This window comes from Medicago sativa, chromosome 5 (genome assembly GCF_051527215.1).
Source record: "Medicago sativa cultivar Bolivia chromosome 5, Bolivia_mono, whole genome shotgun sequence".
In the NCBI taxonomy this organism is placed as follows: Eukaryota; Viridiplantae; Streptophyta; class Magnoliopsida; order Fabales; family Fabaceae; genus Medicago; species Medicago sativa.
Window position 1 is genome coordinate 40815875 of NC_140753.1, and position 14361 is coordinate 40830235.

The window sequence follows — 14361 nt, forward strand, 5'->3', positions numbered from 1 at the left end:
CTATCCGGGTTCTAAACTTTGAAATATTTCAATGTGTTTTTTGAAAGTTTTTATGAAGTGTTTATACCGTTCGAATTTTATAATCCAAACTGCATAGAACCAGGGCCGGCCATGGGGGGGTGCAAACAGCTCAACATAGCTGGGCCTCCCCCAGGCATGGGCCTCCAAAATTTTTTTAATACCCACTACTATGCTGTGCACTCAAAAAAAAAATTTTTATTCTAAGGCTGTAAAGGTAAAGCGCGTTCATTATTTCTTTCACGCTAAAACTTTCACGCTTTCACTTCCTCCATTCCACAACAACATCACCGATTCGGCACCATCTCTGATTCATCCATCATCAAGGCTTTCCTTCTTCTTCTTCCTTCACACCAAATCGCTGATTCTCCTTCCTTTTCCAAACCAACCAAGTAAACAACACTGTGTTCGGTAAGTGCTAACCCTAACTGCTGTTAAGTAAATAACCGATTTATTTTACTTCCTTTCATGAAATTGGATGATTTTTGTTGTATGTTGAAATTGCTAAAATAGAGATTGATAGATATTCGGTTGATTATTAATAGAAGTAGACAGTAGTTACTAGTAATATTTGATTTCTTCATCTTTACTGTTTTGGGTTTTTTTTGTTAAAATTATTCAAATTTCAGTGTATAATTGAATTTATATATCAATATATGTTGCTAATTACTAATTATGTTTTAATTTAATTTTATGGTTTAACCTCAACATTGTACGTGGTTCAACTTCGACATTGCGGAATTGCTCAAGAACAAAAGAATTTCAGGTTCTTTTTTTTTTTTAATCTTCCTCTATGCCTCCTAAATTGGCTCCTCATAGATTGCCGCCTAGGACTAGAAAGTTTGAGTCTGGTGCTGAGAAGCGTAGGAAAAAGAAAAAAATTGCTGAGTTAATTGAATCCCAAACAGGAGCTCTTGATAAATTTATTGTAAAAGAAACACAATTTCCCATTGATGATAGTCCTGTTGATACTATTCCTGTTGATGCTAATCCTGTTGATGCTATTCCTGTTGATAATGTTGATGCTATGCCTATTCCTGTTGATGTTATTCCTATCGATGATAATGTTGCTGTTGATGTTGAAAATCATAATGATAATGAAGATGATAATCAAAATGTTGATAATGTTAATGACATTCACATTAGTGTAGATATATTTGATCCAAGAAATTGGGATTCTCTCGAGTCTAAAATGATTGAGTTGTTAGCTACAAAAGGCCCTATAAGAGATTTAAGTATTGTGAAGGGTCCTAGAGATAAATTTTCTAGACGTTTTACGGCTAATTTGTATACTAGAACTTTATCAAATGGAGAAAAGTGTGATAGAGATTGGCTTGTTTATTCAAAAGAGCTTGATAGGTTATTTTGTTTTTGTTGTAAAGTTTTTAAAAGAGGGATTGGTAGAGGTCAATTAACAAATGAAGGTTTTAGTGATTGGTCACATGTTGGTGTTAGACTTAAAGAGCATGAGGCAAGCTCGGATCACATTAAGAGCATGACTACTTGGTATGAATTGCGTCAAAGAATGAATAGTTTTCAAACTATTGATAAAACAACTCAAAGATTGATTGAGAAAGAAAAGGATCATTGGAAAAGTGTTTTAAAAAGAATCATTGCAATAGTTAAATTCCTTGCTAAACATAATTTGGCCTTCCGTGGTTCTGTAGACAAATTGGATGAAGATGGCAATGGGAACTTTTTGGGCTTAATTGAAATGTTAAATGAATTTGATCCATGTGTCCAAGAACATGTTAGACGTGTTAATGTTGATAATCTTCATGTTCACTATCTTGGGCCTAGAATCCAAAATGAGTTAATACTTTTGCTTGCTTCTAAAATTAAAAATCAAATCATTGAAAAAATCAAGCAAGCAAAGTATTTCTCAGTGATACTTGATTGTACTCCTGATATTAGTCACCAAGAACAAATGTCTTTGATAATACGATATGTAGATGTTTCTTCAAATTCTGTTAGCATTGAGGAGTCTTTTTTAGGATTTTTGAATGTGAATGATACAACTGGGCAAGGGCTTTTTGATGTTTTACAAGATGAATTGAAAAATCTTGATCTTGACATCTTTGATGTGCGAGGACAAGGTTATGATAATGGGTCAAATATGAAAGGAAAACATCGAGGTGTACAAAAGAGGTTTTTAAATATAAATCCAAGAGCCTTTTATACTCCTTGTAGTTGCCATAGTCTTAACTTGACATTGTGTGATATGGCTAACTCATGTGGTAAAGCTAAAGATTTTTTTGGAGTTGTTCAACGCATTTATACTATTTTTGCCAACTCTACTAAAAGATGGACAATTTTGAAAGATAATTTAAAAGGGTTGACTCCAAAGTCATTGTCATCCACTCGTTGGGAGAGTCATGTAGAAAGTGTCAAAGCTATAAGAGCGGGAATGTCAGATTTTATTGAAGCTTTACTTGAAGTGTCAGATAAGGATGATGATTCTAAAATAAGAAGTGAAGCTAAATCTTTAGCAACACATGAACTTGGTGATTTTGAGTTTATAGTATCTATAATTATATGGTTTGACATATTATCTGCAATTAATTTGGTTAGTAAGCTCTTACAGTCAGATGATATGCTTATTGATGTTGCTATGTCAAAAATAAAAGACTTAATTTCTTTTTTTAAGGAATATAGAAAAACTGGTTTTAAGAAGGCCTTGGATGATGCTACAGAAGTTGCCATTGAATTAAATATTGACCCGATATTTCCTCAACGGCGCATAATTCGAAGAAAAAGGCAGTTTGATGAGGATTTGAATACCCCGTCAGTTGAGCAATCTGAAGAAGAATCTTTTAGAGTTAATTACTTTCTTTGCCTTGTTGATCAAGCTATTGTATCTCTTAATAAGAGATTTGAACAATTCCAACAATATGAAGCTGTTTTTGGTTTTTTGTTTACTTCTGACAATTTAAAATCATTGGATAATGCAACTTTGGAGTCTTGTTGTGGTAAATTTGAACAAGCATTGAAACATAATGAGGAATCTGATATTGATGGGAGAGAACTATATGTGGAGTTAAGGTCACTTAAAGATATCTTGCCTGAACAAAAAATGGGACCTATTGAGATTTTAAGATTTTTGAAAGGCATGAGTTATTTTTCTAATACAATTGTTGCATATAGAATTTTATTGACTATTCCCGTGACAGTTGCCTCCGCAGAAAGAAGTTTTTCAAAGTTGAAGTTGTTGAAGTCTTACTTGCGGTCTACTATGATACAAGAAAGACTTAATGGCTTAGCAATGATAGCAATTGAGAATCCTATGTTGCGAAATATACAATACGAAGAGTTAATTGATGAATTTGCTTCAGTAAATGTGCGTAGGAAGTCTCGTTTTGGTGTGAATGAAGACTCTTTTTGAAGGTATTCGCCTAAACTCGTTTTATACTATTTATTATATTATTTATTTCTTATGTTTACGGACTTCATTTTTAATTTAAACAGGGCTGCGATTTTTTTGATGTTGCTGTGACTGCTTGGCTTCTATGCTACCAGCTTTGTGCGCGCATGGCTTTTGGTGGTTTTGTGCAGGTTTCATTTTATGTCCTCTTGTTTTAGCCTTTTAGGCATATTAGAATTAGTTCCTCTTGCTTGTGGTGTTAGGTGGGGGTTTCTTATGTATACGATAGTCATTTTCACCTATGGGTGTACCGCATATATACGGCACCTTGTATTTACCTTTTAAAAAATATAAATAGAACATTGCTCTTTTAAAAAATATATGTTTTGATTTTATCACTGGCCTCTTTTCATTCCCTGAGCCGAGCCTCCGAATTCTCAGGGACGGCCCTGCATAGAACGCCTCATAGGATATAAAAGGAAGCACTAAATGATTTGTCTTCACAATAGGTCGACCCTTAGCAGTACAAATACGAACATATCAAAACCACGTGAAAAAAAAAGTTTGTTTAAAGCTTCTCATAAACTTTGCAACAACATGTAATCAGTGTCCACTTACCACTATCTCCGTCCTTAATTCAATTGTCATACGCAATGTCCGTTTTTAATTCAATTGTCATACGAACGCTTGACATATGTTATATTAACATATGTTTTTTTTTTTGTACAAATATATTAACATATGTTATATTCTTCAACAAAAAAGCATATGTTATATCAACATGCTCATTGGCCTCTTGTTCAAATGGTAGTACCAAATATTTACGTTTTGATGGCAAACACAATCTTCACTCAAAGTCAGCTTGCTTAACCATAGGGATATTTGGTAGTACTAGATATCAAGTTTGAAAGGTTGACAGTTCCAATCATTATCTGAGATTCAATTCCAAAATCCAACATAATTTCTCTGTTTCACAACACAACCATGGATTTAGACTTCAAAAACATGACCCCAAAATTTGATCAATTTTCTGCGCTAGAGGACCACGAGAAGCACCCACTTTGGTTGATCGCTTTCGTGATCACGGGTAACTCATTTTTCATTTCCCTAAAAAAATAAAACTATTTGATTGACTTTTCTTGCCACTTTTGATTTAATCTGATTTTGCAATTGATGAAGATTTAAAGAATTATTTTTAGTTTTTGGCTTAATTGCACTTTTCACCCCTATTTTTTGCCAATTGTGCGATTTTGCACCCCATGTTTTTAATTGAGGGATTTTGCACCTTATCTTTTACCCCCTTTATGGTTTGAAGGCCCCCCATGTGTTTTAGTGATGATGTGTCTCCATTTAATTTTTGACATGTGTGTAAATGATATTTTTAAAAAACAAAATAAATCATAAAATTAAAAAGTGGTTAAATTATAAAAAAGAAAAAATGGAACCCAGATTTGGGGTTAAACTGTGTGTCCCTCAGCCCATTAAGAACGGTGGTTTTGATGTCAAAAGCAACAGGATTAGCAGGTTGAAAAGTATGAGTTAGGCGACCACGGTGACTTGCTAAACCATAGTCTCCCGACTTCGGTCTTGGTGGTGGTTCTCCCATGATACTAGATTCAGGAGAAGTGTTTGTTTCAGGTTCAGATGGTGCTGGACTTTTGTTTCTTGTTCGTGGACTAGGTGGAACTAACTTTGACAACCGGACCTCTTTCCGATTTACTATTGCAGTCCTCTCGATCTCATAATCGTATTCTAAATCAACGGAACTGGAACGTCCTCTAACTCGCATAGACAGCAAAATACCTTTGTAGCACTGCACAATGCAAAATAGTAATGAACACAAACAAAAAAAATTAACAAAAAATAAATTGCAGAAATCCTAAATTATAACGAAATTGCTTTGTTGAAATAATTCAACAGTCCCCGGCAACGGCGCTAAAAACTTGATAAATATTTGACAAGTGTACCAAAAACTATCGAAGTAGTAAAATAAGATCGTATCCACGAGGACTGTGTTAACTTCAATAATTCAAAAGCGTTATTATTTAGGATGTATAAAAGTTATTTTGTTTTGCCACTAGGCAGTTGATTGGTTTGATTGCATAAAAGTAACGACGGAAAATAAAGATTGGTTGTAAAGAATAAGAGGGAGAGATGAGATCTGGTCTTTCGAATCATCTATGTTCCCCTACTTGGTATACTGCACCTATTTTTATGAATGATTTTCTAGTTCCACGATAGTTAACAAAATAGTTCTAATCAATCCCTTGAGTTAGGACCCTTTTCTTAAACTACAATACCTAATTCCTTAAGTGGTCCAATAATCTTTGAAGGTTTAAGCACATTAACCTAATATCACTAACAAACGATTATCCATTCCTAAACTAACCCTGTTTATTAGAACAATTCAATTAGGTCTAAGTAGAAAGCTATGGTCAGTAGTCATTCATTCTCACTAAATCATGTTTATATTTGATCAGGATATAAAAAGCATTAAGAATAATTGAATTGAATAAAAACTAGATTGTCATTCACAATAAATATAGTTTCACAGCAACAGGGATCAATTAGGGTTACAAAGAATCATCTCAGACCTAATCTCTAAGAGATTTAGCTACTCATAATTGAGTTTACAAATAGCATAATCAATGAAAGAATTAAAACATATATAAACTGGTAAAGAATGGAGGAAATCGCCCCGTTCTTCAGTCTCTAGGTCTGTAAATCGCACTTTCTCTCTCCAGAATTTGTAACCTTTGTTTTCAGAATAGTCTTCAGCTTAAATAGGCACAGAAATAGTTGAATTAGGGTCTCACCAAATCGTGTCACAATTTGGTCATCGTGACACGTTTTCTCAATGTCGAAAGCATGTATTTTGCCTTGCCAAATCGTGTCACGTTTTAGCAGAATCGTGACACGTTTTCATTCTTTGCACTTTCTTCAGTTTATTTGCTTTTCTTGCTGCATAAGTTGCCTTATGAACTCCAAAATGTGATCAAATTACATATAAAATTATGTAATGACGAGATGTCATCACGCCATAAATCCAGACGAAGATTAAAGAAGAAATCGATAGATTACTGAAACGCGGCTTCATTAGAACTGCAAGGTATGTCGATTGGTCAGCTAATATTGTTCCTGTTGTTAAGAAAAATGGGACTCTTAGAGTCTGCGTAGAAATATCGATCCCATGAGGACTGTTTTTAATCTCAATAATTTAATTACGTTGGAACTTAGGATGTATAAAAGTTATTTTTGGTTGCCACTAGGCAGTAGTTTTGGTTTGATTGCATAAAAGTAACGACAGAAAATAAAGTTGGTTTTAAAGAATAAGAGAGAGATGAGTTTAGGTCTTTCGAATCATCTATGTTCCCCTAAGTGGTATGCTGCACCTATTCTTATGAATGATTTTCTAGTCCCACGATAGTTAACAAAATAGTCATAATCAATCCCTTGAGTTAGGACCCTCTTTGTTGGGTATTTGTATTGGCTGCATTATTGCTAAAACAAATATCCTTGTTCTGAAGTTGGAACCAATGTTCCAGCATGTGGTTAGGCAGTGTTTTATCTTGGTTTTTCGGGTGTCAAACATTGATTAAGTTTGAACCTTTTTAACCTTTGATATCTCATTTTTTTTTTGGGAAGGGAAAAATAAGAAAAAAACCCTTGAGAATCGAGGTCCGGGAGTTGTTTTCGCTACGGGAACGTGTTAGGCACCCATAACGACTATAGTATCCTATAGGAACCATCTTTACTTTCTACGCGCGCGCTTTATTTTTAAATGCTATTTGAAAGTGATATTTACACATAAGAATTTACTAAGTCAAGAATTGGAGGGAGAAGAATGTGTTTGAATTTTGTTTTATTGGACTTGGAGAAGTTTTGACTTCTTGCCTACATACCCTTTTAAGGGATCAAACTCCATGTAGTTCTCTTCCAAAAAGTGTTTTTGTTTTTGTTGGTTGATTTTAAGTTTGAAAAATGGACTTTTGAAGAATAAGAGAGAGAGGCCTCAAGGGCATAAGATTTGAAAAATGTGAGGTGGAATTAGTTATTTTGCAAAAGAAGTCTAAGTATGATTAAAATTCATTAAGGTTTTTGTTTAAGAAAATAAAGGGAAAATTCAATGGGATTTTGATCCCAAGGTTTCTTTGGGAAAAATATTTGAGTAAAGTTGTTCATGTTTTTTGAAAGGAGAATTTTTCTAAGTATCGTGATTCCTAAGCATACACCTAAAGCATACATTCCCTAGGCATACATCTAAAGTATCCATGTGATGTGTGTGCATGTGTCGGTGCTTGTGTCGGTGTACATCATTAGAGTCCATTGTCCTTTACATATGCCCTAGTTTACATTCTATGGTCTTGCAAGAAATTAAAATTGCATGAAGCAAAATACAAAAATCCCTAAATTTTTACATGCTAAGTCTTGTCAAGAGAATTGAAATGCAAGAAATAAAACTAAAGCTAAAGAATGAAATATGCTTATGGAATATATGAAACATGAGATGAAAGGGGTTAGTAGCACAAGATATAATAGGGTAAAGAAATAAGGCAAGAAAGTGTTAGACAAAAGTGGTAAAATCAACAAGAATAAAGTGTCAAAATACACTAAAAATTTACCATAACTCCTCAATGTGCACATGACCTATAATTCTCTCATCATAGCACTTTTCTAAAGATCTTATTGCAGCCACAATGTGGGGATTATAGGAACATACCCAAGCCAAGAGTTATGACACACTTTTAGGCACATTTGACACTTTATTTTCACAAACAAACATTTACATAACTTGTAAAACAAGTAAGTCACAAATCAGCACACCAAACAGTAAAATAACCACAAATTCAGAGGCATATACATCATAGAATCACTCATCAAGTAGCACTATCATGTATCAAAGTATTAGAATCAAGAACATAGTAAAAGTCCACAAAATTTTAACAAAACAAGTGAAAATATTGATGAGAAACATCACATATATTTTTATAGCTTTTAATATGCAAAGATATCACAAAGAACAGGTCTCAAGCATCCATGACATTCACAAGCATTTTCACACAATTTTTGGAAGCTTTAACAAGATTTTAACAAAATTACAAGTACTAAACTTAATCAAGAAATCCACATTTCCCTTATATTTTTCTAACCAATTTTAACAGGTAAAAACCACTAAGAATCAACAAAAATATCAAGAAAAGCAATAGAAAATTTTTTAGGAATTTTTTATCAAAGTTTTTGAACACATAGGGGTGCAATTATCAAAAAATGAAGTGGAGATAGCAAGCAATCAAAGAAAGGACGCAGGAAACACAACCCAAAGCCTAGATCCAAACCAGAAAGTCCAGGATCCAACTCAGGATGCACCAGGATCATTGGATTGATCCAAATGGATCAGACCTAAATCCAACGATGGAGGATGCACAGGGATGGACCGGTGTTAGACCGGTCCGGTTCAGTTGGCTATAAAAGCCTAAGGGGACCGGTTCACTTCATTCACCTCTTTCACTTCCCTCTCTTCTCTCGTTCTAATGAGAGAAGCTCTCACTTCTCTCTTCCCTTGTTCATCTCTCCACCGCCGGTTTCTGGAATGAAACGGCTGGAGACGATGATGATTCATCGGAATCTGTATTGTCACCGCCGTGAATTCCAGATTCCGGCAAGACCTAAACTACTCCGATTTGTGTGGATCTAAACCCTAACTTGTTCTATTTTTTACACTGATTATGAATCTGAACTCAGATTTGAAAAATAAACGGTGAATCTTCGTAGATCTACGTCTGAAGTTACGGTCTCAAATCTTTTTCGATCTTTTCAAAGTTTTTTCGAAGGAAAATGTTTCTAGGTCACTGATCTACTCTGATTCACCGTTTATTTGTGTTAATAGACCTTCGTTTGAGCTTTTGTGATGAAAAAAGAGAAGGTTCTTGGTGGTTACCTGGATTTAAACGGAGATTCGAATGAAAAACTCTTCGGAGAACTTCGTAGTATCTTTGAATCCTTCTGGTGAGTGCTTCGTTGTTGCTCTTCTTCTTCTCTGGTTCAATTCGAATTCAATCTCTCTTCTTCTTTTCCTCACAAACCCTTCGTGATCGTGATGAATTCGTCCTTGATAGTGATGAATTCACACTTGAATTGCGAAGAAAACGATTCAATGATGAAGATTCGATGATGAATCTCTGAGAATCGTTGCAATTTAATTGAAATTGAATTGAATTTTGGTTCTGGAATTCTAGGGTTTTGATTTGGGGATGAACTTTTCTGGAGAATTGTTGTGTTTGATCGTAACTGTCAAGAGAGAGAAAAATGTGATTTGTTTCTGTGATTGTGATGATGTGTTCAATTCTGACTGGAATTGTGATGATTGGATCCTTTTATAGCTTGATATGTGTACTTGTAATCCAAATGGAAAGTTGACACCTGGACTTGGACTTGTTTGGCTCGGCCTTGTGCTAATTTTGGACATAAGGACCTTTCTGCAATTTTAAAGATTAGAAGGACCAATCTGCAATTTTTTTTTAAAAAAAGACTAGAAACAAGGACTTGAAACTTAGAGGACTGTTCTGCAATTTTTAAAAAAGGACTAAAAAACGAATTTAAAACCAAAAGGACCTAAATGCAAAAAATAAGGACTTAAATGCAATTTTTAAAAGTTTGGAGGACTAAAATGCAAATTAAAAATAAAATTGGGTAAAAATGTAATAATGTAAAGTGAAACAAATAAAAAACATAAAATGGACTAAAATGAACCAACTACATAAATGAGGTACTTCAAAGTAACCTCTCTCTGTCAAAATTTCATGTGAAAAGAACAAAATGCCCCTAGGGACTAAACTGACTCAAATATCTCAGATGCAATTTTGAAATGGATCTTGGCATGGAATTAAAGCAAGGATTTATACAAACCAATTGAAAAGACTCAGAGACAATTTTCAAAGATTAAAAGAGATTTTTAACACAGGAAAAGACTAAAATGCCCCTTTTCATGATTTTTTTGCAAATAATATTGAAATAAGATGCAGAGAAATATGCAATCGATCAGAGACAATTTCAAATGACTTGATATGCAAGAAAAACATTTGGATGGTTTTAAATGCAAGAAAACATAGACAAATACACAGTTGAAAAGATTTTTGAGGCAAAATTGGAAGATAAAGCAGGGTAAAATATCAGTGTAAAATAATAGCAAATTGACAATCTCCCAAGGGTCAAAGACACTCATCAGAGATGAAAAAAAAATTTTGAGCAGGTATTTTTAGGTCCAAAATTAGGGTATAACAGCTGCCCCTATTTAAGTTTCTTTGTCCGGAGGATCAAGAGACGAAGTCTTTGATTTGACGGGACGAAGATACTTAAATATTAACATTTGCACTGTTTTTGGACATAAAAATACACTCTCACAATTTCAAAAACATGAATGCCATGCAACATTTTGATTATGAATGCAAGACAAACAACTGGAGTCTACAAAGCATGTCATATCACTGGGGATCTCGGTAGACATTGACAGGGTAGATAAACCAGGGGACAAAAGGTAGGTACATGCTGTTCTTTGGATCGAACTAGCCACTTGACCAAGTAATACAAACAAAAGGTGGGTACAAGCTGTTCTTTGGATCGAACCTGCTACTTGACCGGGGATAGAAGTACAAGACAAGTGCAAGCTGTTCTTCGGATCGAACTTATCGCTTGACCGGAGATATAGACATATAGGCAGATACAAGCTGTTCTTTGGATCGAACTTGTCACTTGACCGGAAACATATACATATAGGAAGATACAAGCTGTTCTTTGGATCAAACTTGCTACTTGATTGAAAACACAAACAGATAGGCAGGTACAAACTGTTCTTTGGATCGAACTTGCTATTTGACCTGGAGGTATAGACAAAAAGTTGATACAAGCTGTTCTTTGGATCGAACTTGCGGCTTGATCAATATCACAACATGTAGGTTGGTGCAAACTGTTATTTGGATCAAACTTGTCGTTTGACCGATAACGAAACATAAGAAGGGTACAAACTGTTCTTTGGATTGAACTTGTCGTTTGACCGGAAACACAGGCATATAAGCAGGTACAAGCTGTTCTTTGGATCGAACCAGCCACTTGACCGATAACAAGACATGTAGCAAGATACATTGGAGATAAGATACAAATTGAGGGTAGACTGACATTGACTTAACTTGAAGATAGACATGACCATTATTGTTGGCCCAAAAGCAAATTGAGAGTGGATTAGCATTGATTTGAATTGAATTGAAAGTTGACATTGAAATAGAAATTGAAGGTTGAAAATAATCAGAGACACAAACATAGACATGGAATTGAATTGAGAATTTTAGCAGAGACATAGACACAATCATTGAATTGAGAGTTGAAATCGAATTGAATTGGAAGTTGAGATTGAGTTGAATTGAAATTGAGATTGAGTTGAATTGAAATTGAGATTGGAAATGCAACATGTATGTATGGTATAACAATATCATCAAATGTATGGGCACATAGAATGCATGATTATGCATGTATGAATGCTTGGAAATGCATGATTGGTTTATAGTTTGGTAGGAAAGTTTCACAGAGACAGACAAAGCATTGGAAGATTGGGCACGTAGTGGCTCGTGCTATAACATATGCACCTGGAAATCCTCTTTGGAGAGACCGTCGTTGAGAGACGTATCGAAACCATGGTTGATGGCAATATCTCACATTACATATACAAAACTTGTAAAAGAGGGACCTTTGGAAGATTCTTTGATACAGGTCGCCATTGTTAGGCGTGTCAGTGCTGGGTAAACATTGGATGTTCGCGTCTGTGGTCAATGCTTTTCATATCATTTTCATTTTTCAATCCCATTTTTGCCTGAACCGCCCTTTCGGGTTTTCGATTCACCTGGAATAAATTCTTTTCATTGCCCCATTTTTGCCTGAATTGCCTTCATAGGTTGTCAATCAGCGGGGTGCTCATTTTTGCCTAAGGCGCCTTTCGGGTTTTCAACTTAGCGAGCTTTTCATTTGCATTTTTTTCAAATTTTCTTTCATTTTCATTCTGTTTTTTCATTCTTGCCATTGACCACAGATCATCCTGGGGAACAACCTGCTTGTAACATATATTGGAATAGACATTGATATACATTTATTCATACATGTTTCACTGGAATGTACCCTATTGCTCAGGTTTGCTTTCAAAATAGACGGAAAAGATTTTTCAATTTTCAAAAAATGTTTGTTTCAGACGTTGACATTATCAAATAGAAAGAAAATATTCTGTACAAAGCATTGAAAGTGGAAAGAAAGTAGAGTTTCAAATAACAGCACGGGCTCAAATTGATGTAGAAGAGTGAGAGTCAGCCAAAGACATAACTCCACGGATTTACAAAGCTTGGAAAATGGTAATTTTATTGGTTGGTGGTACATTGAACACGATGACCGCTATATTTCATAGAAATCTTGAATTCACAGGTACAGAAGCTTCTGATGAAGACGATCATTGACAGCTGCAGATGCCCCAAGGGGTGATGGTGATTTGCCAGATATAGTTACTTGCCTTTCATTATTAATTTCATTTTTGCATCAACCGCCCTTTCGGGTTTTCGGCTCATGAGACGCTCATTCTTGCCTGAGTTGCGCACAATCTCAGCGAGCTTTTTCATATTCATTTTTTTGTCCCTAACTTTTGCCTGGATCGCCCTTTCGGGTTTTCGATCCACCGGGAAGCGCATTTTTGCCTAGGCCGCCCTTTCGGGTTTTCGACCTACCACGCTGTTCTTTTCACATTTTTAGACAAAGTATTTCTGGACTATATCGGCATTTACAGGGTTCGGAAGTTCAACACCATCCATGTGTGTAAGGATCAAAGCACCACCAGAGAAAGCCTTCTTGACAACATAAGGACCTTCATAGTTAGGTGTCCACTTGCCCCTTGGGTCGGGTTGCTGACTTATCCTCTTTTTCAATACAAGTTCGCCTTCCTTGAATTCACGAGGTCGGACTTTCTTGTCAAACGCATTCTTCATTCGTACTTGATACAACTGTCCATGAGCCATAGCGTCCATGCGTTTCTCCTCAATTAAATTCAACTGATCATACCGACTTTGACACCATTCAGCCTCAGTTAATTTTGCTTCTATGATCACTCGAAGAGACAGAATCTCCACTTCCAGAGGGAGAACTGCTTCCATACCATATACCAGAGAAGAAGGCGTTGCCCCGGTTGAACTGCGCACTGTAGTACGGTAACCATGCAAGGCAAACGGTAGCATCTCATGCCAGTCTTTGTAAGTAGTGACCATCTTCTGAACAATCTCCTTGATATTCTTGTTAGCGGCCTCAACTGCACCATTCATCTGAGGTCTATAAGGAGAGGAATTGTGATGTTTAATCTTGAATTTTTCACATAAAGCTTGCATCATGCTATTGTTCAGATTGGAACCATTGTCAGTGATGATCTTGTTGGGAACACCATATCGACAGATGATGTTATTCTTGATAAACTTCACTACCACTTGCTTGGTCACATTTGCATAGGAAGCAGCTTCAACCCACTTGGTGAAATAGTGAATCGCCACTAGAATGAAACGATGTCCATTGGAAGCTTTTGGCTCAATTCTCCCGATCATGTCAATGCCCCACATAGAGAAAGGCCATGGGGAGGATATAACATTGAGGGCATGTGGAGGCACATGAATCTTGTCAGCATAGATTTGACATTTGTGGCATCTTTTAGCATGTCTGTAGCAGTCACGCTCCATAGTCGTCCAGTAATAGCCGGCTCTTAACAGCTTTCTTGACATAGTGTGACCTGTAGCATGGGTCCCAAAAGTGCCGTCATGTACATCATGCATCAATTTTTCAGCTTCTTGTTCATCAACACATCTCAACAAGACCATGTCATAATTCCTCTTGTATAGGATTTCGCCGTTTAGAAGGAATCTACTGGCCCATCTTCTCAGGGTCTTTTTATCCCTGTTGGAAACACCAGGTGT

At 35.7% G+C, this 14361-nt stretch overlaps 1 protein-coding gene across 1 annotated transcript; it reads left to right on the top strand.

Annotated features, from left to right (window-relative positions):
• The first annotated feature begins 740 nt into the window (after positions 1 to 740).
• On the top strand, positions 741 to 3490 carry LOC146922125 (uncharacterized). The gene is made up of 2 exons (XM_085710816.1): positions 741 to 3125; positions 3189 to 3490. The coding sequence occupies exons 1-2, from the start codon at positions 812 to 814 to the stop codon at positions 3398 to 3400; spliced, it is 2526 nt and encodes an 841-aa protein (XP_085566942.1). The 5' UTR covers positions 741 to 811; the 3' UTR covers positions 3401 to 3490.
• Positions 3491 to 14361: the final 10871 nt, after the last annotated feature.